At 37.6% G+C, this 27,809-nt stretch overlaps 1 protein-coding gene across 2 annotated transcripts; it reads left to right on the forward strand.

Annotated features, from left to right (window-relative positions):
* The first annotated feature begins 4,521 nt into the window (after positions 1–4,521).
* Positions 4,522–26,535, forward strand: FHL5 (four and a half LIM domains 5). Of its 2 annotated transcripts, none has more exons than XM_079298798.1 (6): positions 4,522–4,737; positions 17,197–17,378; positions 19,581–19,755; positions 21,965–22,134; positions 24,254–24,440; positions 25,650–26,535. In XM_079298798.1, exons 2-6 carry the CDS (start codon positions 17,220–17,222, stop codon positions 25,799–25,801), a joined length of 843 nt encoding a protein of 280 aa, XP_079154924.1. In that variant the 5' UTR covers positions 4,522–4,737; positions 17,197–17,219; the 3' UTR covers positions 25,802–26,535. The 2 variants fall into 2 exon arrangements, with proteins under 2 accessions (XP_079154924.1, XP_079154925.1); XM_079298799.1 differs by lacking the exon at positions 4,522–4,737 and adding an exon at positions 5,863–5,971.
* Positions 26,536–27,809: the final 1,274 nt, after the last annotated feature.

Genomic DNA, 27,809 nt, shown 5'->3' on the forward strand with positions numbered 1-27,809 from the left:
TTGTACATTTTGAGTACAAGTGGATATTGATAAACTTAAGGGAAGTGACCCACTACTGGTGTGAGTTTCAAAATGTACTGAATGTTCATGGACATGAGCACACTCATACTACTGATGTATTCTGCTAACATCTGAAATAGCTCTTCATTTAAAACTTGTAATTCAGAGAAGGTGACGCTCTTTGGCATTGGCATTTTGGGAGCAGATAAATCCTGTTATACTTGCCATATTGTACATGCCAGGTGTTAATTCAGCAGACTTGTAGAGTGTTTAGTCCAGTTCCCATGGCAGATAGAAGCATTTGTTTCATTCTGTCAGCCTTTGAGAGAACTGGTGTTCTGTTTATCCTGAGTTTCTTGAAAATAATTTAGTTAATTATCTTTCTACATAAACTTCATAGACAAAAATATTGCTTACCTCAAGTTTTTTTCCAGCATGAACAGTACTTTAAGTCTTCAGGAAAATGCAAAAATGTGAAAAATGGAGTTCTATCACTATTAATGCCATAATTCTTGTATGGCAAATATACTTCTAATTTATTTTTAAGAGAGGATAATTTTCAAACTAGAAATATCTAAGTTCTATTACTTCAGTAATAGCCATTGATTTCACGTATGTAATTTGAAGGGGTTTGATTAACCTCAAGGTTGAGTAACAAGAGATGAAAAGGTCTTTTCACTAAAAATGTCATTCACTGTCCTTGCCAAAATTGATGCTCAAAGAGGGTAAATTCTGTACAAATTCTGCTCCATTCAAATTTTTCTGCTTTCCAACAATTCTCATACTCTGTGAGCTTGATCATAAACATATCCAAGCCGGAAATCACAACAATTGATAGTTAAAGAGGCCAGGTATGGAACCCCAATAACAGAGTAACAAATGCTAAGGTAATTTTGGTGATGTAAACAATAGAATTTTACACATATTTAAAAGGCAGTAATGTTTAACAGTGTTCATGCCCATGCTGATCTTTTAGCAGCCGTAAGGCAAAAACATGTTGGAATTGTAAGGCACAAGCAAAGGTAGTTGCTTCTCTTTCCTTGGTGGGAGGTTAGAACAGCTGACAGTAAGACAGTGAGGAATAAAAGATGGAAAATATTCAGGTTGTTGAAGTTTGTATGCAGGGAATGGGTTTGATTTAGTGTTATTTAACCAGAATAATTAATAAGTTCCTATAATGAATGTAAACAATTTTATATTACATTGAGCTCTTTTGTAAATAATATGCCATATGAAATTCTGTATGCAAATAAGAAATTATTTTAATAACATTAAATGATGAAGTATTTGAAGAGCATTCTGTTGACTTCACCAGTGTTTGATTATCTTGCAGCTTTCAAACAGCAATAGGAAATATGAACTGTTAGACTTAACATAGTGTTCTGAGTGTCCCTGTATTTTTGGTAGATTTTTTGTGCTGGTATAATAATGAACTTACTACAGGATTTACTCTATCATATGTTCAACTTGCTATATTCCAGCCTATGTTATAAATAGGATTTAAAAAATGGATTCTTTGAAGTAGATACAATGGAAGCACTACAGTTCAGTGGTATCTTCTGGCTACTAACAGAATTCAAGGAGATTGAATTTTAAGTTTACCTGGGAAAACTGTCACAGGTATTTTTTCTTGATTTGGAAATTCAGTTTTTAGTTCATGATGCAGAAATATTTCTTCTGTAAGAGAAAGAAAAAGAATTTTGCTAATTCACAGGTTTTTTTCCTTCTCCCTAGGAGGAATATATGTGGGAGGAAGAGTAATCTTGTCTTACAAAATCAGAAGTACAGTTGACAAAACAAAAATGCCCTTTGGAATTCTAGGAAAATGAAAGGCACTACCAAGTACAGAAATTAACACTTTTACTCTGGTTTCAAGCATGTCAGCCCCTCACCTTCACTTGTGCTGTCTAAACACCACCATTGTGTCTTTAGTCTCATAAACTGACATGTATAGATGCAGTATGAGTCTATACACAACCACTTGACTAATGTTCTCACAATCTTGTTTGCTGCTACTCTCAGATTGGAGTGGATGCATTAGCCATAGGTAGAGTAATACCTGCCTCAGCAACAGCCTTTCCTTCTTAAGTGGCAAAAGATTAATTTTGCAGTTGGTTACTTGCAGATCTGCTGGAAATAAGCAAGTTGTTGCTCTGTTAGAACTTTCAACTGTCATTTCATAGCTTCTTAAAAAAAATGTGGCACAGATTTCTGGATAATATCACTGGGTTTTGTTGTCTGCATGAATCCATCTGAGAGCTGGTTCAGATAAAACTACAGTAGTCTGTTCTCTGTAGGCTCATGAGTAAGGCTAGTCAAGCAGTAGTTGCTCCTTGAATGCTTTTGGTAGTAACAGTAGGCCAAGAAAGTGGAAATTTCTACAAATCTGGATAGATGGGGTTTCTTGTTCAGTAGGAAGTTTAGTGCCCTTGCAGATGACAGAAGAGAGACTGTGGTGGATCAGACTGAAGGTCAGTGTAGCCCAGTGTTGTGTCTCCAGCAGAGGCCAAAAGTGGGTTCTTAGAGAGGAATATAAAAATAAGACATGCAGTATTTCTCCCTTGAGTGCTTTCTGAGCCTCCAAATCCATGCTGCCCAAACTTTTTGAACAATTCTACATCATTGTAGATACTCTCTGCTAGCCCAAATAACAAAACATACTCAGTAAATGCTAAAGATATTTTGTCAGGAAAACAAAGTATTTTTTTAGGCATTGTTGAGGAACGCCATCTCTTTGAGGTTTTGTTCTTTAAAAATGAGTATTCTAAATTGGAACAAATAACTTGAGCAGCTTAAGGAGAACCACCATTTGCTTGATGAGTTTCCCAAATCCTCAACATGAAGAGGAAGGTAGGTCAAGACAGGTCATGTTGGGAGACAGATAAAATAAGCTGGTTTGTATTTCAGGAGGTTCAGGAAGTGGTGTGGGAGCTGTAAGAGGCATCCTCTAACCAATAATCTGAAGAAACAGGATTCTTCTGACCTCCTCACTTGTACTTAATTTGTACCTGTTGGGAAAAACCTTGATTCTGTTTAAGGTGTTTCTCTGGGCATGTCTTTTGTTAATACAGTTGTTATCTCTATCTACAACTTAGGCAAATTTGAGGGTAGTCTTTGAAGTATAAGGAAAGTGATGTGCTGTAGGATGCCTGAATTTCTCATCCTTGACGGCAAGAACATACTGTGTTAGTATTTCTAAGTGTCATTAGCCCTCAACAGATCTGCTGAGAAATACTTCTGTCTGGATCTGATTTTTGAACTTGGAAAGGTACTTGGTTAAGAACTATACCATCAGGATTTTTTTTTCCTTCTGGGAGGAAAGACAAGAGAAAACTATTTACAATTCTGTCTTGAGACTCAAATTCGCACCTAACTCGTCCTCAATCTGCTAAAATCACAGGCTTGAAATGAAAGATTCTTGGTATAAACAAAGCTTATGGCACAAATTAAAATAGGAGGAAAGAGATCAATCTTGTTTAAGTAATGACTAGGTGTCTGGAAAGGTTTAACAAGATTCAGATCACTGAATCTTGGCAATAGTAGTCAGAGGATCAGTCTTAACAGTGAGACAATATCTAGACACAGATAAACTCCAGACCATGTCCAGATTTGGCAATTTTACCAAAGTACTCAGATAATGTAATGCATATTTAAACTATTGAAACATTTCCTTTTTTCTTCTATCTCTGGTACTGAACAGTTCCCACCCACTTGACATTATAGACCAAGTGATTCAGATCTATTGGCTCTTGGTTGTGGAAAAATCTGCCTTGAGGTCAGTTGTGGTTCATACCACAAGCAGCCATCCTTTCTTCACTCTGCCTAACTTCAGCCTGCTTTTTTAGATGGACACAGTGTCCTTACTTTCAGCTGCATTTGATTAAGGGTCTGCATAGAGTCATATGCAGAGTATAAGGGCCTCTGAGTGCTCTGTGCATGCAGGAGTCTGTCTGTGAAAGCTGGCCCCAGTTGAGTCCAAGCAGAAAGCAAAGGACGTGGCTGTGACTCAAAGGCCACAATGGGGGAATGCTGAGAGAGAGCCTAGAGGAGTCCATTGTTGCCACATGGATGGTAATCCTGTGTGAACACCTTCCCACCTGCTGGAAAGCAGCAAATTGTAACAGCCCAGAAAATGCTTATGACGTGTCAGAACTTCTGAGTTCTGCTATGTCCCTGAACATCTTCCCTGAAACAGGGAGATTTTTCCTGCCCCCCGCCCCCCCCATTTCCTGTACATAGCAATGAGACTTTAGTAATTGCAACTTTTCGTTTTCTTTTCTGATTTACAAGCCCACACGAGGCCTTTTGGATTCATTATACGTGAACCACTGTGTATCTGGCGATGAATAATGTTCTATCTTTCTTTTTTCCCTTGCTCTGAACATTTTTTTTTTTTTAACAGAAATTCCTTTTTCCTTTTGAGAACTCTCAGAAATATGTTCCTTTAAGAACCTCCTACATTATATGTATTTGCAATTTGTAAACACAGCATGTCAAAGAATGATTTGATTCAGTGGTGAGGCAGCCAGATATTTGCATGTCATGAGGTCTAAGGGAAACAAACTGACCCTCAGCCTTCCCCCACCCAGGCAAATTCTGATGGGACCCTCAAATAGCTCTGGCAAAGTGTTCTGTTTCTTTTGGACTTGATGAATGCTTGTTTCTGTGAAGACGTGTAATTATTTCTTCCTTTATTTTGCTACACAAGTTACCAAGAGAAGCAGCTTAAAACTAAATGTGAGTATTGAGGCTTTTTTTCCGTTATTCCTTTATGTGATAATCTTTAAACATGTTAGTATACAAAGTACTTAGTTTAATATTCTGAGCAAGTATGCAGGAAGTTTTTCCTCACAAAACTACTGAATAAATAAGATGCAGACTTCCACATATATATATATTATGGTTTTAATTTTGTGTACCTAAAGAGATACCACACTTAATAAATAATTAAAAATATTTTTTATTAATTCTTTTCATTGTACTAATTGGCTCATCCACTGATTTGTGAAAAGATTTTTTAGGATTTCCTTTGTAAAGAGATGAGGATAAGTTTTGTTTACTCCAAAGAAACATCCATCAAAAAATAACTATGCTGTTTCCCATTACATTTTTATCTCCTAGCAAGCTTTCATAGCTATTTGCTTTTGCAAGAAAAAATTCTAAATAGTGTCTTTTCTGTTAAGTCACTTGTTTCTAGCATAAGTAATTTTAACACCTAATGTGGATTATTCTTGATTTTGGAAGAAAAACAGTTTCCAAGCTGATTTTTATAAGAAGTCAAAATATTGCTGTAAACAACAAGTATCATCTCCACATTCTCCCTTCATAAGGCGTTTTGTGTTATTTTTATTTTTAGAATTATAATTTTATTTGGAATTTGCATTTAGAAATGAAGTTTCAGATGCCTTTCTTTTATGTTAATGTTTTTCTTCTCTTTGTGCAACAAGTAGTTGTTTGTACAGTTGCAGAAACAACTGTAGTGGATTTGATATATTAACATTATAACAGATTGCTGATGGTCATCCCATGTAATTTTACTGCAGGATCAGGAAAGTTACTTTTACTCAAGGGTGTTTAATTGATAGAATATTGAGATGGTACTAACTAACTTGGGTTTGAGAAAAATTAATTTAAAAGCTGCTTAAAAGATATTCTGCTGTATGGTGTCTCCAAATTATTTGACAGCAGTTGTAATTTAAAAAGCATTTATTTTTGGTTCACATGGTAGGACACATGTTCTGTCAGCTCTGTACCAATAATCCCAGTTTTTTCATTTATTTTCCCTAGCAGATTTTTATTTCTCAAAGTAACAGTTAAAAACTTTTAGTATTGCCTAACCATGGAGAGACAGAAATATTTTAACCAGTCCCAAAATCAGAGGGTGAAATTCTAAACCTGTTGGTTTAGCAGCCCTCTTGCCAAATCAATCTCTAGGTGCCATCAAGGCTTTTAGATCACCTGGAGAGTAAATGTGAGCTGAGTTTTACTCCACACTTCCCTGCCAATTTAGGGTAAATGATGCTTATAAATCAATGATTTCTAGTTCAACTGTTCTATTGAAATCCCTAGAGCCCCAAGTTTGGAAGCTGGCGTGGTGAAATGCTGCTGATGCTCCACTTGGGCTGCTGCAGCTGAATTCACTCTTCTGGGAAAGGGGCATGCAGCTGTTATGAGAAAGAAGGCTGTGAGCTCCTTGCTTCATACATTTGTGTTTTCCTGTAAAATGACAGAGGGATCAAGTAAGGACATTTTTGTGGAAATATGCAAACATGACTCCAAGAAAACAAGTTAATAAAACCCCATTACATAAATTCTGTAGCAGAGATAAAGTGAAGGACAAGACTCCAAAGAGAAGCTACATTGCCTTAGTTCCTTCATAATGATGGCTACCTTTAATTTCTGCTTGAAATCACCCTGGAGAGGAATTTATATCTTTCCCTTAGCTAAAAAACGTGCCTTGCTCATTAGCTGCAGCAGGTTTAAGCTATTTTCGTGAATATCCCCATTCTCTGTTGCCATGTAGTACATGCCAGCTATAATCTCTACCTGCTCCCCTTTCTTATACTTAAGAGTTTACTTTGATTCTACTTCATTCATGCTAGTATGCTACTTTTCTTCCCAGCTATGGTTGCTTTTGAATTTGTTCAAGGTCCATGTAAAAGGACTGGTTAATTCTTGCACATCTCAGCTTAGTGTGGGTGATGGGTCTGAAAAGGCTCTCCTAGCTGGCCTCTGGCCTCAGACTTAAGAGATTTTATCAGTCAGAAAAATATTAATCTTCCTGTGTCTTAGTGCATAGATAGCAGAATTAATAGCAAGAATGGCCAAGTGCCAGAGGACGGTGTAGTTATTGACAGAACATTTTGCTTAAGATTATTCACCATAACCTCAGAGTCATAAAGGACAATTGCAAAGGGCACAACTGGAACATTTTATTACTTCAGCTAAATTTGGGAGTGTTTTCTACCTCTAGCACTGGGAGCTGACCAGTTGGCAGGCTTTGTACCCTGCTTTAAACTGTCCCAGGGCAGTGCCATGGTCTGCCTGATGGACAGACCCATCTCATGGCAAAGGTGCACTGAACCTTTTGTTACCACTGTTACAGCAGGTTTGCTCTCTGACCTTGAGCAAGCCAATTGCTTTGCTTTGACAAATATTAACCTTTGCTGTAGACAAGTAACTTACAAATGTTTCAGGATTACTTTATTAGTGTTGTTAGAAAAGAACTGATACCTTTGAAAGGAAGGCTGTAAAATAACCCAGAGGTTTAGGTTTTAATTCTGTTTATCTGGCCCATAATAGCCCATAACATTAGGCTTAAACATGCTTATTGAGCTCACTCTTTCTCAAGTGAGCTCTTCAAATTTCAAATTCAACCACATCACTATTCATTTATGTACTAAAACATGCAAAACTGTGGCATAATTAGCATTCAAAAATCTAACTTGAATGGGAAGAAATGCTTAGAGTAAAAATTATTCCATGCTGGTCTTCTAATTGGCAATCTTTGTTTAGTTTGGTGCTTGAAAATTTGAAAGCATTGAGAAGTATTTAAAATTAAAAGCTCCAACAGTTTGGGTTTGTTGTCTTTCTTTACTGAAATACAGTAGCAGAATTCTTAATTTGTTTGATCATTTGCTTAGACTTTTTACTGAGAACTTTTAATAATTTTTCCATAAATTAGCAAAAAGTCTTTGGTTTGTATTTGTTCCTTAGTGCAGTTTCTGGCACTGTGTTCTACTCTCCCTCCCTCTGACCAACCTTTTTCACCACGGCTGATTAGAATTATGGTCTCTGAGCACCATCCTCTACCAAAACCAGTCAAATCCATTTGAGGTCTGCAAAGATGATTGTTGCTATATTCTCACATCATCACTGGAATAAGTCCACACCAACCAACTGGTATCAATGGACTCACTGTTCCATAATATCCTGGAGTTAAATTACGTGTTCTTAAAAAGTTCCTTAATGTTAGAAAGGGATTTCTTCAGTCTTAGCAGATTTCCTCCAGCATTGTAAGATTTAGTGATGGGTTTTATTTGTCTGAAGCAAATGTTGACTGTCTGGGGTGTTCAGATAAACTTTAGCCTTAATTTTCCTTCAATCAGATAAGGTCAACCCTACACTAGAAGTAATTTTTAGATAGCATGTATTTATAATCATAGAAAGAAATTCATGGTGCCAAAAACAAAACAACAACAACAACAAGGACTTTTTCATATATCAGGACATTACAAAAATCCCAGCAGGGCAGTTACTGAAGGGTTGGTAACCTCATATCATAATAAAGAAAGACAGAATACCAGTATACTAATTTTAAATCACAGCCACTTTTAGATTATTTTAAACAGAAAGAAAAAGTTTAATGTGTGGTGCAGAGACTTTAAGGCTTAAGGGAAATGTTGGGATACCCAGTCACATCATTGTTCTGCAGATTTTATCTCCAAGGTAGGCAGGCCAGGTAATGTAAGAGTCACAAAGGCTTCAAGTAGGAGCCCAGGGCTGAATCTCTGTAAGGACTGGTCATTGTTGCTGCCACAGGATATGAGGATTCAAGTTAAAACTGAATCAATGCCATGTTATCCCCTTGTTGTTTGACAGCACATCATCTACTCAACTGCTCAAGACTTCAGAGGTCTTTAATTAACATTTTTTGCCTGCTTAATGGATGATGCACAAAGTCACATATTTAAGGAGCAAAAAAATGGAAAACCACATTTTTTTTCTATATTTGTCCTAGTGACGCTGTTGCTTTTCCTCCCTGGTAGAGGACAAACTAAAAGCCAAAGATCTCCACTCCCTGCTCTTTTTTTCTACCAGCCCCATTCCTAAAAGGGTTCTAAAAGTGTTCACTGCCTTCAAATTTCCTGTTGTGAGACCATTTCTAAAACTGTCTTTACATTGGAAGTCCATATATATCCTTTGACATGCTTGAATGAAATGTGCTGGATAACTATCAACAGTGAATATAGGACATAATGTAAAAGAATGTGTATATCTGAATATTTAATATTTTTTTTTTGCCCCAGGTCAAAAGCCAGCAGGCTGTCCTTGATGCATCTACGTAGATAAACTAATAAGGTTTTCCTGTCCACAATGCGTTTAAAGCACCCAGGACAGGAAATAAAGGCAAAAAGCCACCCTGCTATAATTCCACATCATTGAGGATATGCACACACAGCTGAATTGCACTATTTTGTAACTGCAACCTTGGTGCAGATGCTGAGCCTTCATAACTGAATTGTGCATAGCACTGCCCAAAAGATAAGAGCACACCAACCCTAAACTGCAGAATTAAACCCTTATCCAGAAACTGTTGAATCACCTAATCTGACATCCTTAAATTGAGATAAATTATTCAGCTAAATTAATTTGCACACAGATGCCAGTGTTCTAAGTGATCTTCTTCTTCTTTTTAAGAGAAGACATAGCAGGTGGTCATGCAACACTTAGAGGGAAGCAGAAAAAAGGCAAATAATCTGTTGAAGAATACCCACAGCATATTTTCATGTTGGTTGTTTGTTGTGAGCTCTCCTAGATACCTTTCTCACCATCTGTCTCTGTTATATCATACAACCAGCTCATTACTGTAAAAATGGTAGAATACAAAGAGTGACACTTCTTTCAGGTTTTCTTTACCAGATTAAATGCTTCATGGTCTGTCTACCTAGCAGATGCAATATGTGCATATGTATTTTAATATGCTTCTGCTGTTATTATTATATCTCTGTATTCCAAAAACAGTTCAACTGCAGAGCATCATTAATGCTAAATATCATACCCATACCTACTATGTTAATTGTCATAAAAAAATCCAGAGTCCATAGGTAGGGATCAGGTTGTTCATAGCTCTCTCTAATGTTTCTGCTTACTCCTCTCCTTGTTGCCCAGAGAAGGTGTGGATGTTCCATCCCTGACAGTGTTTAAGGCCAGGCTGGATAGGGATCTGAGCAACCTGGTCTACTGGGAGGAGTCAAGAGGTTGGAAATAGGCAATCTTTAAGGTCCCTTCCAACCCAAACCATTCCATTATTACTTGATTGTGCCTCTTGGAATTGGAGAGTCACACAGCAGTGGTCACCCCAAATATCTCACATATAATGGGAAGACATTTGTAGTGGTCAGCATTGCTTAGACTGTGCAGCAGTGGCTTTACAAACAGTGATTTCTGTTGTAGTAGGCAGCCTAGGATTTGTCTGCAGAGCCACATCATCCCTATTCTCAGAGATGAGTTTGATAAGAAGGTGGCAGCCAAGCCTGATGGAGCACTGCAAGCAGCAAAACTGTCCTATGGAATATTTGGCCTACAAATCAAAATACCTAAGAACAAGGATAATTTAAGAAGAAATATTAAAGAAATATTAAATAACAGTATTACTGACAGTAGCCTTTGCTTTTCCTAAGCTGCAATGCCATTTAACTCATCACAATTTCTTAATAAGGCTGAGATTAGAAAATTTTAGATTTCATTCATTTTGATAAGGTGTCATCCTTTTAATAAAAGAGTGCTGTGTCTTGGTTTATATTTTCCTTATAAAATTAGGTCAGGTTGGCACAGCACAGCTGGAGATAAGAGGAAAAGCCACTGCAGCAGATGCTTGATTATCACTTGGGGTATTTACTTTTGGGTTTGGGGGAAGCAAGTCTTTCTTTTTTTAAACAGTGTAATGAAAATCCTTTCCAATTTTAGCTTGTTGCTAACAATGCTGCTGCTGCTGATCTTTATATTTTTACTCATTTCTTAAAGCAGTTCTAAATAGGTCACAAGTTTTTAAATAACCCTTCCAGAAAAAGTTGTGCTGCATGGTCAGATGTAGTTTTGGGGATTTTTTTAAAGGATTGTAATTCATGTGATGCACCCCTTCTCACACAATAGAGTAATCTTCATCCACCTTGCTATTCCTGAAATAAAATGTAGGGGTAAGAAAATCTGGTCTCTACAGCTATAACATCTGCATAGACAATAAATTACATATTTTTTCATTAAGACATTAAAGATTACTATCAGAATCAATATGCCCTATTGAAGTTCTTTTACTTCTTGTTAGTGACAAGACTGTTTTTTGGTGACCTCTGGTCACTTCACTCACCCTTGTATCACAGGTATAATTTCTTTTTACTGCTGTTTTCCCCAGGAAAGCTCTCAGTCCCAAAGGCAGGCTTGTGTCCCTTCCAGGGAGGTGTGCCCCTGCCTGGTGGTGTCAGTGTATGGCTGGGATGCTGCTGTTTCCTTGGGGCACTTCTGCCCAGCTGTGCAGGCATTTTGTGTGGGTGCTGTTCTTGCAGAAAGGGTTCCAAAGTGCTCCCTGCCAGTATCCAAAGGGGGCCTAGAGGGAAGCTGGAGAGGGAGTCTTCATCAGGCACTGCAGTGGTAGGACAAGGAGTAATGGGTACAAACTGAAAGATGGGTACTTAATCATAGATATCAGGAAGAAATTCTTAATTGTGAGGGTGGTGAGGCACTGGAACATGTTGCACAGAGAAATTATGGATGTCCCACCCCTGGAAGTTTTCACAGCCAGATTTGATAGTGCATTGAGCAACCTGGTCTAGTGGGAGGTGTCCCTGCCCATGGCATTTGGAGTTGGAACCAGATAATCCTAAAGATCCCTTCCCAACCATTAAATTCTGTAAGTCTATGATTTGCACAGTAGGGATGAACTCATTGGTGGAAGTCCCAGATCAGACTTCAGAGCATGTCTTCATTGTAACTTCCACTTTCTGATTATCTAAACACTTTTTGAAATACCATTCATTATTTCCTGGCCATGGATTGTAGGTGAGTGTCAAGGTAATGAAAAAACAGGCATCTATAAAAGACCTGTGCTGTTGTTGAGAATGCTCCCACTCCTGCTCAAACACACACAAAAGAGAATACTGAGGGTTTGTGGAGACTTTTACCCTCCCTCTTCTGCCATTCAACAGTGATAAATTTTCTGTGGTACATCACAGAATCACCTTGCAATTCCCCCTCCTGAACCTCATGAGCCTCCTTTCACCCCACTTCTCCAGTTACAGGGAGGTTCCTCTGGATTGCAATCCTCCATATGGTGTGCCAGCCCCTCCTCCCACTGGGTGTCATCTGCCACTTTGCTCTGGGTGCCACTCTGCCCCATCTAACTCACCAGTTAATCTGAGTGCTCCTTATCAGATGAGCCCTTTGCAACAGATGAAATCCTCAAACCTGTTTTATAGTTCAACATGGGAAGTACAACTAAGAATACTGACAGGATTTTACATTAAAAGTTACAACAGTGCACAGCTGAATTATTTCATTACTTCATTCTATTCCATAGATTTGCCAGTAGTCAGAAAGGAATGAGCTCTATAATGACACAGGAGAAAAGTCTGGCTCTACCAGACTGTGTGAAAACCTGTAAAAAAATGTGGTTAAGAATTATTTCAGTAAAAAAAAAAAAAAAAAGATAAGAATTTAGATGACTACACCATTTGAGTTTTTATGGTGTAAACAAAGCAGACAGCAATACCAATTAAGGAAAAAATTACAAAATTCCTGAGATGCTTGATTCCCTAGTTAAGCCACAGCTCTTGCCCTTTTTGCTTGTAGTCATGGGGTGTGTAAACACAGCACAATTCAGTACAAAATACCAGACCAACCTCTAAAATATCTGCTTTGCCTTGACACACCACCAAAACAGTGTCACCTGTGGATCATGAAGCAGGAAGGTTGGATTTTTAAACCTGTGTCCTGTTTGGCATGCGTTCTGGCTGGTTAAAGCAGAATTTCATCAGTGAGAGCTCTGCATTCACTCAGATGCTTCCAGGACCTGATGCTGTATTACTGTCCTGTGCCACAGAGATAAGATACTGCAGAGTTAATATCTGTGTCTTCTTTCCTGTAGGTTCTTGGTTTGACTTGATCCATAATATATGCCCCAAGTTCCTATTGCTGCTCTAACCATTTTTAGAAAAACAAATACTGCAGAACCCTTAACATCTGTAAAGGCATGAGAAAAATAGAAATAGGGAAAATGAAGTCAGCAAATTCATGCAAATAAGGGGGATCACATTAAAAGATAAAAACATGCTCTTGCCTGAAAATTAACAAATGCCCAGGCCAGCTTGCAGGGGTGTTCTCCTCTTAAGAGGTCAAATTGTTTCTCTTATCCTTCAGTGTTGTTCAAAGGATTTTCCCCCCATCTTTTTTCTTTCTTAATGCCTCTCTACAAAAGAGCCTTATTCCAATAATGGTATGTTCTTAAAGAAACAGATGATGAAGTTCAATGGCAGGTATATTTAGATCAGGAAATAGTCCATTAGAATTGCCATGAAGTGAAAGATAGAATATTTTTACCTATATGTACCTACTAATTCCTTTCTGAGTTTTATGAATGTTTCTGTGCTTTTTATTCCTGTATGATGTGAGGAAGATTAATGTATATTTATATTTATATTAATGTATTCAATAATGTATATTTATAGAAAACATCAAAAATTATTGAGAGGTATATGAATCGTCTAGCTCTGCTTTTTAGCTCGTGAGAAAACAAGCATTCTTTTCTGCATGATTCCATATTTATCAGGATCCACCACTTCACAACCATATTCTTACAGCTTTCTTCACTTGAAGTCTTCTAGTGCTCTGCATTTTTGAGGAAATCATTTGACCCTCCAAAAAGTCCCTGTCCTAATTTGTTGTGGCTAAATTCTATCTTAGTCTGCTTTAACAGCAGGCTGACTAGCCAGATCTGCTTTTTTTATTTTCATCTCTTTTATCATTCAGTCCATGAAACTGCTCAAATCTGACCCCAGGGACTCCAGTTACAATATCCTCACATCCTTGGCAACATCTCTTTGTACCTCCTTGGAATATTCATAACACTAAAAATATTACCATATATCCCTGCCTACCAGGTATATAAAAATCAACAGTATTTAGCCTCCAATTTAAAATGTTCCCATTTAAATAGTAAAATCAAGTTTTCCCAAGGAATGGCAGCATGGCAGTCTTTCCCTGTGCCTAGGACTTAAGTTAGCAGCTGGAATTCTGGAGTCAGCGTTTCATTCCATGAGAGTGAATAACATCAGATCTCCAGAGATTTCTAAACTGACCTTCAAAACACAGAGTCTAGCTTCCAGCAAACTTAAAGTAAACATATTTCTCTAGAGATTAGGATCAAAGCACAAGAAAAACATTCTACTTAACTGTGTGGCGCTGCTACTATTACTTATTTATTGGAGCAAGGATAAATGGTGCTGGGAGAAATGACATTCACCTTTTTTTGCTGCATTTTCTAATGGTAAAAGTAGTTCTCAAAGGTTACCTATGGCTTTGCCAGAAGTTTTGCAAAAATCTTCATTCTTTTGCATTCCATTTCTGCTTCATTCCCAAACATGGTCTTTTATCATAATTCATAGTCAAACTGAAGATTTTTTTGAAGAAAATTCTTGGACAACTTAAGCATTTTACTAGAGGAGCAGCACAAGAACACCTTCAGGCTTTGGCTCTGTTCTTGGGGTACTTTAAAAAGTTCTCAAGCAACAACTCTCGTCTGTAGAACAAGATTAATAGCACTTTGCTCCCATATCCATATAGGGATTCAGGAAGATAATTACATTACCAAATTCAGCAGTTCTGAAGTATTACAGTAATGGGTCTTGTGTGTGCATGCTATCTGGGCTTTCTGGAATAGACTACCTTCCTGGGGGGAAAAGCAAAATTCAGGAGAACTGTTTTTTAAAGAAAATTACTTTGTATGCAGAGTTTTTGATAACATAAAAAACCTGATTGACATTCATTAGAATGGAAAAGCAGAGATATTTCTACAGATATGGGAAGCTATTTGTTGGTGAGCTTTGTGCAACAAAAATGTGTTATGAGTAACAAAACTTTTCATGAATGCCCTGTTTGGATTTTGCTGTTGCCACTTTTAGGTTGTGATGAAACTCTGTCAGGAAGCAGGAGTACTGATCCAACAAGGAGGGGATCAGAAAGGTGGCTCGCTCAGGGTTATCCTATGAGGCAGTTCATAACTTTAATTACCACTAAAAGAAGAAAAGAAAATCCTCTGAAACCCAGTTTCAAGCCTGTCCTGTGACCTTCACTGTGGAGCACAGTTAACCCCAAGCACTCCTTGATTGTGTCCTTAGACACCAGCTTATGCTTCTCTCCCAACACAGAGCAAAATGCACAAAATTTAACCTTGACTTTGGTCATGACTGTGATTGTCCATTAAATGCACTGAGCTCTGCCTGGCTTTTATATGTCATGTTCTGTTAATGTACAAGCTGAGGATGTAATTTTCTCATATAAATGGGTTTGTTTGTTACACATTCAAATCTCTGGTTGATCTTAAGGAGATGGAAGTCCTGATTCAAGCCCTGTTGTAATATTTTTTGAAGGATATCACATAAAACACATTAGGAATATTTTTAAGAAAGCATGTTTCCCACTGATCTGAGTTCCAGATTATTTTATTTCCTTACTACACCCTGTCTTGGCTGACACAAATATTAAGGGCAGTAGGAAATACTGTATATCAATTCAACTCTGAAGATTTTCCACTTAAAGGAGCAACAAGTTTTCCAATCAAGCCATTACTTTTGGTCTGAATTAAGTATGACAGCCTCTCTCCCTGTCCCCTGTTTTACTGTTTTACTACTACACCTCCCAGAAGAGATTAATAAACACCTGACCTCATGCATTGGTACCAGTGGAAACCTGCAGTAACTGTTTTTTCCTCACAGCTCAAGCAACCATTTTGGTTTAGAGCTTACCTAAGCAGAAACCCAGAAAAATATTTTATACCTTTTTAAAACTGAACCATGGATATAAGACAGTCAGTGAATGTATAAAAACAAACTATGAGGGTCTAACTCTAAGTGGACTAGATGTAGGCTTTGTCATGGATAAGAACTCCCTGATCTTGCTTTCTCTATGTTCTTCCTTATTCTCACGCTCTGCATCTGGTCAAAAGAAACCAATTTGCCCTGTTATTCAATGTGCAAAAATTTCAGCTGCCCAAAGTCACTGACATGTAAATATTTTAGGAGACCTTCCAAGTTGTTTACAACTGCTCTAAAATTCATGATTGCTGGTGCTGGCTGCAGCTCCACCCATTGAGTTTAATGAAAACTGCAATCCAATGAGCCCAGCAGATGTTTTTGGGGTTGCTTCACTGTGAACTTTCTGGTTTCTTCTTTCTTCATTTCCAAGAATTAAGACCCAATTTTAGCAAAGTGATGATGATCCAAACAGCTATAAGAAGACTTGAAATAAGTCTTCATCTCTACAACCCTTAAAACATTCACTGTTGCAGATCTATAAGCAGCTGAGGTTTGGATGCTTGTTTAAGCCTCTTATCCCTGAAAAACTGAAGGATGGGAAATCCATACAACTGACTCTCAATAGATTTGTGGTATTTCCTGCACTTGTCTGGCACAAAAATACAATCTCACATAATTTTGATACTGCCAACAAAGGAACCCAACAATAAGGAAATATGTAAGAAAAAGCAATCTTTTCCAATAACAACAAGGGAAACTTTCTTTTAGTTCTGGTTTTGTTTGACTTATAAGTTAGTTTATTTTTCTTTATACTTTACTCTTCTGCTCTCCAGGGGTATTTGTGCGACCTTATAATGCCACCACCAAATACTAGCAGCACAGTTGGGACAATGCAAAAACCAGTCATATGTCCTGGAGTGCCTTGTCTTCCTTGTGTTGGGTCAGGGAGATGGTGGGGTATTTTGAGAAGAAAGGAATGAGCAGAAAGACAGGAGTAAAGAGAAAGTCAGCAACACACTACAAAGTGCCTCTTCTCTTTTGGCTTTTAACTCTGCAGTTGGTTTCATTTCTGAATTATTGCTTCTATCTCCATTACCTGATTTCTAGATGAGGCACATCCCAGAATCCAGTACATAATGCTTATAATGTCAGTAGTTGAACGTAGAGAATGCCAAGATGGCTTCATTTTCAGGTGTCTGACCTGAAACAGTGTTAGAATAAGCTGAAGCAGCCCTCTTGCTCCCCATCATGTAGGTAATACAATTCTCAGTATATGTTGTTAAAAGCTACCATTTTATTGTAGAACAACCCAGCATTAAGAAATCCAGGGTACTGCAAATGACCAGGAAATGCCTGGTCAAATAGCTTCCACAGGTAATGCAGAATTACTTGGTATTTGAGCAAGCAAATGGTCATGCACTGAATTACACAATTTTTGACTCTTTTGCAGAGCACGTGGAGGGCCCCAGCAGGATGACCAGCAGTCACACAGACTGTCATTTCTGCCTGCAGTCTCTCCGTGGCAGGAAATATGCACTGAGAGAAGAAAATGCTTACTGTGTTCCGTGCTATGACAGCCTGTATGCCAACCCCTGTGAGGAGTGCAAGCAACCCATTGAGTGCAACTCCAAGGTAAGGATGTAGCCTGCACCTTTTGTTCCTTGTTAAATTATGCACAAATCCAGTTTCTTTAATGGCAGATTTGATATCCACCCCTTTGCATATCCCTCTATAGCTGAAGAGACATAAGCATAGCTGTTGTACATCCACACACAGTGTGGAACAGGAATAGGAAACTGAATAGGAAACTGAATAGGAGAGCTCTGGGATCAAAGATGAGGAAATCTGCACATGCATATGCCTCAAGCATACAGCAAAGCTGTGGTACATGTGTGGACCTCAACTAGGCTCCATCCTTCCCCTACAGTCACTCACTGGCTGCAGAGGCTGCACAGTGTTGGAGGGGTGATAGGGTGGGTGGTGTAATTCAGTGTATCAGGTTGACTGACACCTTGGAAATTCTGAGAGATGTGCACTGAAAAAATATTTTGAGCACTGAATTAATTACTTTTACTGTAGGTGTTGACAAGCAGATGTCAAGCTGAGAAAACAAGTTTATAATTTGCATATTCTCTCTCTCTTTTGGAAATGAAGTGTTTTTTAATTTCTGCTTAATTCCATGCTGACTTGGTTCATCCCACAGATGGTGTATCAGTGGCAGTGTTTCTGACCTTGTCTTTCCTTTCACCTCTCCATTTTTTACAATATTAATTAATAATTCAAGTTCCTCTGTGGTCTTTGACAGGGTTTCTAGCAACCCATACTTCAATTTAGAGCATGTATACCTGACTTTGAATTTTAAGGTCAAATGAAACCTATCAAAAAGCATTTGTTCTGCCAAGTTCAGTGAGCATTGGTCACTGAATTGGTCACTTCTCCCCATGCTCTCTTTTCCTACGCTCTTTAGAAATTAAATGACAGAAAGTTATTAAAATAAATCTCTTGGAAGGCTTTCCCAGCACAGGCTCTTCAATGCACATTGTCTGAGTACATGAATCATCCAAGGAAAATGCTGATTTGGGTAAAGAAACTCCTCAAACTCTCATCAGCATTTTAGCCTTGACAACGTTGAACACGTAGCACCAGTCAGGCTCACCAGGAAAACACGCATGCTTTGAGTTCACTAAATTTCACCTTTAAAATCAAAAATTAAATAAGTGACAGGATTGCTATAGTTGAAGATCATAAACAAAAAGCCATGTTTTTGGACTGGTGGAAAGAAAAAATGGGAGAAAAAAGCAGACATGGTAAGAAAGGAAAGCATCTGGCTAGAGACATCTAGAAAAGAGGCACACAGAGATCTACAGCTGATTGTCTCACCTCTGCCAAGGGGCTAGAACTTGGTTTTATTCCTCTCCTCTTCGCCCAGTTTTGCCTTTGGCTGCTCAGGGCTGACAGCCTAGTTCCTGCAAGACTCAGAGTGCTAACTAAAGCAAATGAAAGTCATAAGTGTTTAGCACCTCCTGAAACAAAGCATAGTATTTCTTTCATGTTTAGTTCTTTAAAAGGCAGGGACATGATAAAGGAGAATGAGATTGGATTTGTGCCCTTTTATGTTTTAAATTATAAAAGAGCCTGGAACAGTTATTATTTTTTTTAAGCTGGGTTTTTTGAGGTGCATTTTTCCCTTGCCTTTCTAACTGGAAAAATTTAATCTGCGGTTTGGTCTTTCTTTGAATTTTTAGTCAGGATGCCACATATATGCTGTTTCTCTTTTATCCCTTAAACCCACTGAGAGTCTTAAATAAACATTTTTTCTGCCAAGTTTTTAGGGGGATTTATATCAGATGTAAACAAAAGCAATGATTTTTTTAAATCTTACCAATAATCATTTTGTTCTCAATGAGATTTTAATTGCTTGTTTTCTGACATAGCTGTCACATCAGCTGGAAGAAGTAGTAACATCAAAAATACATAAGGTTCACTTCAAATTCTATAGAATATGGGCTTCCTCTCCAATGGTATGTGCACATTAAAATCTTGTTCACTTGTTTCCCCTTGGAAGACAACTGTAATATATAACATGATTCTTCCAATAAAAACATAGCTCTGTGTTACATAAGGAAGGATATTCTGCCAAAGCAGCTTGTAATGGCCTCTGCAAGAGATCTGCACAGCAGTGTGACACTGAGTGCCTGCACCTTCCCTGAGTACACTTCTGGTTGGATCCACCAGTGCAGTGCTCTTCGCTTTTCATTTTAGTTCTGGAAGGAACTGAAGGATAAAAACCCTGTAAATAAATGTTTGCATTAACATGAGCTCACTTTCCCCTAGGATCTGGCCTACAAAGGCCGCCACTGGCATGAGGGGTGCTTCAGGTGTGCCAAGTGCAGTCGCTCACTCGTGGAGAAACCATTTGCTGCCAAGGACGAGGTCTTGCTGTGTACTGAGTGCTACTCTGATGAGTACTCATCCAAGTGTTTTCACTGCCAGAAGACCATTATGCCTGGTAAGACAACAGAGGCTCTTTGCTGAGAAATGGAACTGCATTTTTAATAATAACCATCTCCTGGAATAACCAAGCTACAAGGTCCTTGACTTTCAGAACAGCTTTGAGGTGACTATTCCTCCTTTGTGTGTAGCACCCTCCCAGGAGTGGGGAGAAGGCAGACAGATAATTCTGATCTGTCACTGACAGGTCTTATGAATCCTTATAAAAATATTAAGAGTTCAATGCAGGGTAAAATGTGTTCATGTGATGTCCTTGATTCTGTTGCAGTTCTTAGGAAGCATATCCTGCTGTGAGCATAGGTAGACAAACTGGGCTATTGTGAGCAGGAGTGACAGATTAGACAAGTCATCTGCATGTTTTCCACGTTGACCAGACCCTGTGCATGTATTCTTTACACTAGTGCTTTCACTCAGAAATATTTTTTGTTTAAACTGTCAAAATATTACAATCTGCCTTCAAATCATTAGCAGCATTTTAACTAAAATTAATACAAGTCCATTTTACAATATTGCCCATGTTTGCCACAGGCTTATTTCCTGCCATTAGCAACCTTGAAAGTTAAGCACTTTCCACTAAACTGCTTCTCCACGTTTGATTGTGTCTGTTCAGGACATGCTCTAGGCTTTTCATTGCTACCACATCAGTAAAGCTAATTCAGCAGAGTGATTACCCAAAAGCTGCCTCTTCACAGCCATCTGAGAGAACCCACAGCACTATTTGTTGCAAAAGGAAGCTACTTGCTTAGGAAACTGTGTCCCTAACTTTTGGAACAGAGAACATCAGTAAATTTGGCAGTGATGTTGGAATTTTATTTTTCAGTATTTCTTAATGCTGAGCAGTAAGATCCAGGCTGTGCAAAAATATAGTCTTACCATTGATACTAGATTACTGTTTTCTGCCTGTAACACTAGTTTTTATTTTTACAGTTTGTTTCCTTTTCATTGTAAGTAAAATCTGCATTAGTGGAAACAAATATTGTAGCAATATACTTGTGTTCGTTTTAAGGATTACAAATTACTTAAATTGCATATAGTTTACAAAAATGTTGCCAAATAGGCACACCTCACTAGATGTGATCAAAAAGGTGCCAGAATACAGTCAGGCATCTTATATTATCCATGCTGCTTGTTTTCTCACAGAGTCTAAATCCTTGCAGCAAGTGCCTGAAAGTGTGAGAAACAGTGCAACAGTGGCATGGGAATGCCAGCCAGTCTCTATATCATTAATTTTCTTCTCATCAGCTTGCTAGCTCTGTGTAGAAAAGACCTAGTGAAATACAGTGAAATTAACCTGGTCACCAGGATAAAGCTGCAAACCTTTTTTGTCTAAATACAATCAGTGGTTCCTCCACTGACCCCACAGCTGAGGAAACAAGTACAGTGGGATTAATCAGTTATAGCATCAATCCTCTTCTTCATGTGGAAAGGATGGTAAAGCACCTTGCACCTCTCTGATGCTACCTACAGTCTGATGCTACCTACAGGTGGGAAGTTATGGAGATCCACTGGAAAATTTCTCCCAGATATATGCTTATATCTTAGACTTATATTTCTAAATCAAGATAAGGCACCTGTACACAGAGATAAAAGCTCTGCAACTCCTCTGACAAACATTTGACTGAGCAACTTTCTGTCCTTGTGCTGTATCAAAAGCATCTTGTTAAAAGAATTATTGGTCTAAGGAAGAAATGGTGAGCTATAGTAGAAAGCAGCGTAATGTGCTGTACCACACAAAAAATATTGGCTTTTAGAAAGTTGCAGATTTAAGATGATTAAGATAAATAATGCATTTATGGGTGAAGGAGCCTTAGTTTAAGAAAGACAGAAGACAGGACAGAAATAAATGTTCTAAACATCCAAAAAATTAATCTCTAATATAAAAGTGTTTCATACCTGAACATTATCACTGAGTTGGCTAGAGAGAAACTGAGCAATTCAAGCTCAAGCATAATCACAAAGAAGAAACCCCAAAAGATTTGTTTAAGAACAGGCTAAAAATCACATCTTAGGAAATTCAGCAAATCTTGTGCCAGATGACTATATGACACTGAATTTCAAGTGCATTCTTAGAAGCTCTATTAAATTGAAGGTAACTTTTTCCTTGGGTAATCCGATGCTGAGGTAAAAAGTCCAAAACAAGAATATTCCCAACGTTCCCAACTTACAAGGCTATATCTGAGAGGATTGTTCACTTTGGTATTTTTCAGGTTCACGTAAAATGGAATTTAAGGGAAGTTCCTGGCATGAATCCTGTTTTGTGTGCCAGTATTGCCGGCAGCCTTTGGGAACAAAGCCATTAATCACCAAAGACAATGAGAATTTCTGTGTGCCCTGTTTTGAGAAGCAATTTGCTCACCATTGCTACGCTTGCAAAAAGGTAATTAAACACACAATGCAAAAAATGCCCTAATGAGACAATATTGCTCATGGGAGAAAGGGCTGGATCATGTGAAATGTGTGGTGAACTAAGAGTAAGATCAGAGTCTTCCCATTGTCACTGAACACTGCAAGCCAACTGCAACAGTGTCTGCTGTCCACTCTTGCTAGTCTGAGACTGATTATACCTGAAATAATCTGAAAAAAAAAAAGAAAAAAAAAAAAAAAGCTTTGGGTTTCTTTAGTTAGTGATTGTGATTTGAAGCAAATGTTTAATGGAATGTTATATAAAATGCTTCTCTCCTGAAAATCTCTGATTTTGCCTTGGTAAACATGCCTCTCTTTCCATCTTTTTTTCAGATGTATTTATACTCATAATTAGCCACCTGAACTGAGCAAATCATCCACAGTCTTATTTTTTCTTGAAATGTATCAGGCAATTAGCAGATCAAGTAACATTTAATTGTGATAACACTAGTCAGGAGTCCCATTGATGCAACACATTATGATACCCTTGTGGGTACCAGAAAGCTTGATTTGATTTCTTTTTTTCCCCAAGTACAGATGAATCAATTCTTCCCTCCCTCAGTTTCCCTATGTTTTAAGATTGTCTCTTGTTGATGAAAACACTCAAAGCATCATACTATTCAAGTGTGATACTTTTCTCTAGGGTAATGCTTTCAGCTGCTTTTTAAGACAGAATTTTACTTATTCTTTAGTACCTGCACACTCTAGAAGATTTTTTTTTCACTTCATCAAATAACTTATAATTTCCTGTGGTTATGTAATGATTACCTGTAAATTTCTACCTCTAATAAAAGCTTTTAATTTCAGGAAAATATGCTGCCTACTTTTTTCTTCACTAGTTAAACTTTAGAAAGTACTTTTATAAATTCCCATGTCCCTGCATATAGCCTTTAATTTGCATTAAATGAACACATGGTGATTATAGTAATTATGCTCAATGCTTATTATGGGCATTGATGTTAGCACCTTCTACATGAAATAATCAGGATTTGCTTCTTAAAAATTCTAGGAATGCAAATAGTCTCCCTACATAATAGCTAAAACCATTTTACTTCTGAAACTTGCATCAATTCCCATACATAAGAATTGAGCCCAAAGTGATTAAATTGCCAAAATGAATCTTCAATTTTTGTCAGCAATTTTTAGATTTTAATAGAAAAGCAAACATAATCACAAAATAGCCCAAAACTGGAATGTTAAAGTGATTGGAAACTATTTAAATTTCTTTATTGCTTGACATGATCCAACACTAATTTTTATTTTCCTGAAACTTTATTCCCCAGGGAAATTTGATGATACCACTATTTTTACTTAAGTTTCTTCAACTTTTCATCCTCCTGTTCCACCAGTATTCATTCATTCATTCATTCATTCATTCACTCCCTGTCATACATGTAACTTGATAGTAGAAACACAATCTTACATCTTTATCTTCACAGAAATTTCTCTGTACACTCTCACAGATTCTGTGAAACCAACTCTTTACCACACACATGGGAGACTAGAACAACTGGAAATTTCCCACTTCAGAAATAACTAGTGCAGAGCTGTGAGTGCATTGCTTTCAAAGAGAAGTTGATGACAGTGATAAACACAATTTTTTTTCTTCTTCTGTCCATGTAGATGTCCTTTCTATTTTACTTCTGTTTCTTTACTGTCTTGCTTCCTATTAAAAATACTGTTGCAGTTGAGAGACAGCAAAATACTGGTTGGAGAATAACTATTATCTCAACATCAGTTCTCTCACCCACTGCCTATCACTAAGAATTTCCCTTCTGAGAGCATGCCAGATTCTAAGCACCTTTGTACAGTATAATGGAAAAAATTCATTTAAAGATAACATAATTATTACAAATTTCAGGTTATTCAGTGATAGAAAATTGAGAATAATAAACCAGTAGCATGTGGAGTTCAACTGCAAATTAGTTAAATGGATAATCCAGATGAAAAACAAAAGTTGGTGTGACCACCCTCTCTTCTCTTGTGCATATTGGAAGAGAGAAAACAAGTGGAAGTAGTAATGAAGGATTGGACAATCCTTCATGATTCACAACTTTTTTTCTTTGCTCTGCCCTTGTTTGTCAATACATTAGGTTATAACTTCTGGAGGAGTGACCTATGATGACCAGCCTTGGCATAAAGAATGCTTTGTGTGTGCTGTGTGTAAAACTCAGCTGTCTAGCCAAAGATTCATTTCCAAAGATGAGTACCCATACTGTGTAGACTGTTTCAGCAAATTTTGTGCCAAGAAGTGTGCTGCATGCAAGAAACCTATTACAGGTGAGTCTCATCTTCTAGAGGGGACCAGATAGAAATGAATCATCAGTCTCCTCTCAAAGAAGACTTTCACTTCACAAAAAAAAAAATTAAAAAAAAAAAGAAAGAAAAAAAACCACTAAAAATACTCCCATGGTAATGAAAGACAGAAGGAGTTAACTATCAGAGAGATTCTGTGTCATATGTCTTCTATCTTGCTAGGACATATTGATGACATATATTCCCTAACTGATGAGGAGTTGTTTTATATGCCCAAAGGAGTTTTTGATGTAGTGTTTCCTATTGTAAAATTCCTCCTTAAGAATATTTTAAAAGGTGCTTTTTTGCTCTTCCCAGGACAGTACACACAAGCCCCTCTGTGATTTCTTCAGTTTTGCTTTTAAATGCAAATATGATGAAACTAAATACAGATTAACTGTCTGCTGGTAAAGCACACCTGTCAAATTAGCAAGCTTGCCAAATGCAGCAGGGCTCTATTTCATGCATCCTTGTATACTTGCAGATGATTTCTAATTAGACATGTATGTCACTAGTCTATGATAGCTGAAGTTTCCTGAGAGCATTTGCTGGTGTTCTGCATTTTACTCCTATTATTTGTGGAGTCAACTGTTGAAAAGCACTGCCTGATTCTCACAGGTGCTTGCTGCATATGTCATTGAACAAAGAATTCAGTACTCAGTCACATATGCATGATTTAAAAAAAAAAAAAAAAAAAACACTACTAAACAGCAACAAAAAAACCGACACCAGAACTATTCAAATTACCCCAATCCTCAAGATTTTATTTCAGATTATTCTTCAAGGAATCCCATTATCTGGTAATTTCCAAAAGAATCCATCTTGAAGAAACTTAATTATTAAAATTAATTCAGAGTTGTATAGAAACTATGTGTTTCAACATATTACAAGTAAGTTTCATGAGGGTTTGGTGGGAAGATCAGCAAACCTGAATGGACATTCTGATAAACCCATTGCATTCAGATCTCATAATGAGATATGTGACTTGTGTCTTTGCTTGAAATTTTTCCCACTGCTTAAATTTCAAAGTTATTTTTGAATCCATCTACTAAAAATATTTCACACTGTAAATTTTTCTTTCATTTACCCATTTCGTATATGAATGACAAGCTGAGCACACATCAGAAAATCATCTGTTGCATTGCTGAGCCATGTCCATAAATATTGGATTCAGATCTTTTTTTCCTCTTTCAGCTCTCGGAGGTGCCAAATACATCTCGTTTGAGGAGCGTCAGTGGCACGGGGAATGCTTTACCTGCTCCAAATGCTCTGTCTCCCTGGTGGGCCAGGAATTCCTCACTCAGCAGGATGACATCCTTTGCTACAAATGTGGCTCTGCTTTGTAGTTCTGTGGAAAGATGTACAGCTGCATTATTCTCACCCTGTAACAATGTAGTTCATTGGTCTGCTGTAAAAAAAAAACAGATTAAAGTTACTAGAGTTATTCAGTCATTCAAGTAACTTTCCAACAGCAGTTTAACATTGTCATAGTTCTCAACTCCTTATAAACAAAAATCAAATAACCGCCCCATACATCAATAAAAAGATGCAGAAATTATTTGCATGTATTTTAAGCCTAACTCCAGTATGTTTTGCTTGTAACACACTGCACTCTGCTGTTAGAAGCTTAAAAATTTGTCTTTTATCATGTCTAAACCAAAGAGGGCTGTGAAAATCTGCTTGGTATATGAATAATGATGAGTCATTAGTACTGATTCACAAATGCAGATCTTGGCATGGGTAGCTGGGCACAAGCATTTTTCTATTGGATCATAACATTGAAGAGAATACCTTGTAAGTATTATATTCTTGCATACTTTGTGCAAAAAAGATGCTGACAAAGCAGGCAGAAATTGTGAGTAGGAGAGGCTTTCACACTGAGAACCACAGAGTCAGAGAGGCCCATTCCAAGGGTCAAGCCAATGGAAAAAAAGTCATTTTCCTTCCCTTACTGGGATTACTTCCTAAAGAAGTCACCCAGAACACTACAGCACAGGTCCTTTCCCAAAAGTGAGTCACTGTACTTAATTTTTTAGGCATAGCTGCTCTAGAACATAAATAAACCCATATTTTCAGATACTGCTAGAGGTAAGGATTGCCCAAGATTGAACAGTGCTGATGCACACTTTCCATAACTAATATGTCTTAACACTCTGTTTCCACTGTCTTTGCTATACCTTCAAATACAGGCCTAAAATACATATTTTTTATTAGTTGACACAAGAGCCAACTCACACTAGTCCATTTTGCCTTGTGCTTTCTTTCATTCAAAACTGCTTTGCCAGCAGTTGAAGCCTTGTTAAGGGTTAATCTTACTTGCTTGGTCTTTGATTCACAGTTCCTTCCTCTGCTTGCAAATTCCTGCATATGGACAGCAGGCTATAAACTCTCCAGGATCAATTCCTTATTTGTTTCACTATTAGCCACGTGTGTTTTTTAACAGGATGTCAAAATTAGCAATTGTCACTACCAACCAGGCAGCTCTTACTTGCAGTGCAGGGCCTTAGTTTTTGGGTAGCCAGCCTTTATATCTGCTTGTTGAGTTCCAGCACTCAGATGTCTACTATTAGAGGTCATCTAGAGCTGAGTTACAAACATCTATCTTCTTCCTTCTTTCACAGTGTGTGTTGCAGTGGCCTGGTTTATGTACTGGGCCATTGGATGGAGCAGTGATGTCAGGAATGGCAGGTTCTGCACTCTCCAGCAGAGTTTGAGACTCATCTCCTGTGTCTTTAAGTCATCTTTCTTCAGACTCTGACCTTGAGTGCATAGAGTTATTTGGCTGACTTGAGTGGCCTTTATTCATATTGAAGACAGCCATTACTTTAGGCAGAAAAGTGAAAAAACAAAGATTATATGTGCATGGCTAAACCAGGGCTGAAGTGCAGTGGCATAAAATCAATATGAATAATGACTGACCAATGAGTACATAGCAGTCTGTCAATAAAATATTGAACTTTTGCTCTATGTGGTGTTAATTTTTGGTTTTCATTTTCTTCTTTCATGGCAGCTTTTACTGCATTCTTCAGTTTGATTAGTTTATGCTTTTCATCTTATCCCAGCTGCTTCCTTTTCTATTTACACATCTCCCATGGCTGACACAGGTTCTTGGTAAGGCTTAGATTCCCATAAATAGAAATATGTTTCATTGCCTTATATGTACAAATATATATATATATATATATACAAACACACAGACATAGTGGAACACAGTTATGTACGGTGTTGTAAAAATTGCACTGAGCTATCAGAAATTAGTAAATGTTAATGGTCTTAAATTTTTAAATTAAAATAATGAATCACCATATTCAGGTTTGTCTGTGGAGTGTACCTTTTGTTTGTTTGTGTGAAATA

Source organism: Erithacus rubecula, assembly GCF_903797595.1.
Source record: "Erithacus rubecula genome assembly, chromosome: 2".
NCBI lineage: Eukaryota > Metazoa > Chordata > Aves > Passeriformes > Muscicapidae > Erithacus > Erithacus rubecula.

Coding starts and splice junctions, on each gene's coding strand:
- FHL5 (XM_079298798.1), top strand. CDS start 17,220: ATGACCAGCAGTCACACAGACTGTCATTTCTGCCTGCAGTCTCTCCGT. Junction 17,379..19,580: donor CCATTGAGTGCAACTCCAAG/GTAAGGATGTAG, acceptor ACTTTCCCCTAG/GATCTGGCCTACAAAGGCCG. Junction 19,756..21,964: donor CCAGAAGACCATTATGCCTG/GTAAGACAACAG, acceptor GGTATTTTTCAG/GTTCACGTAAAATGGAATTT.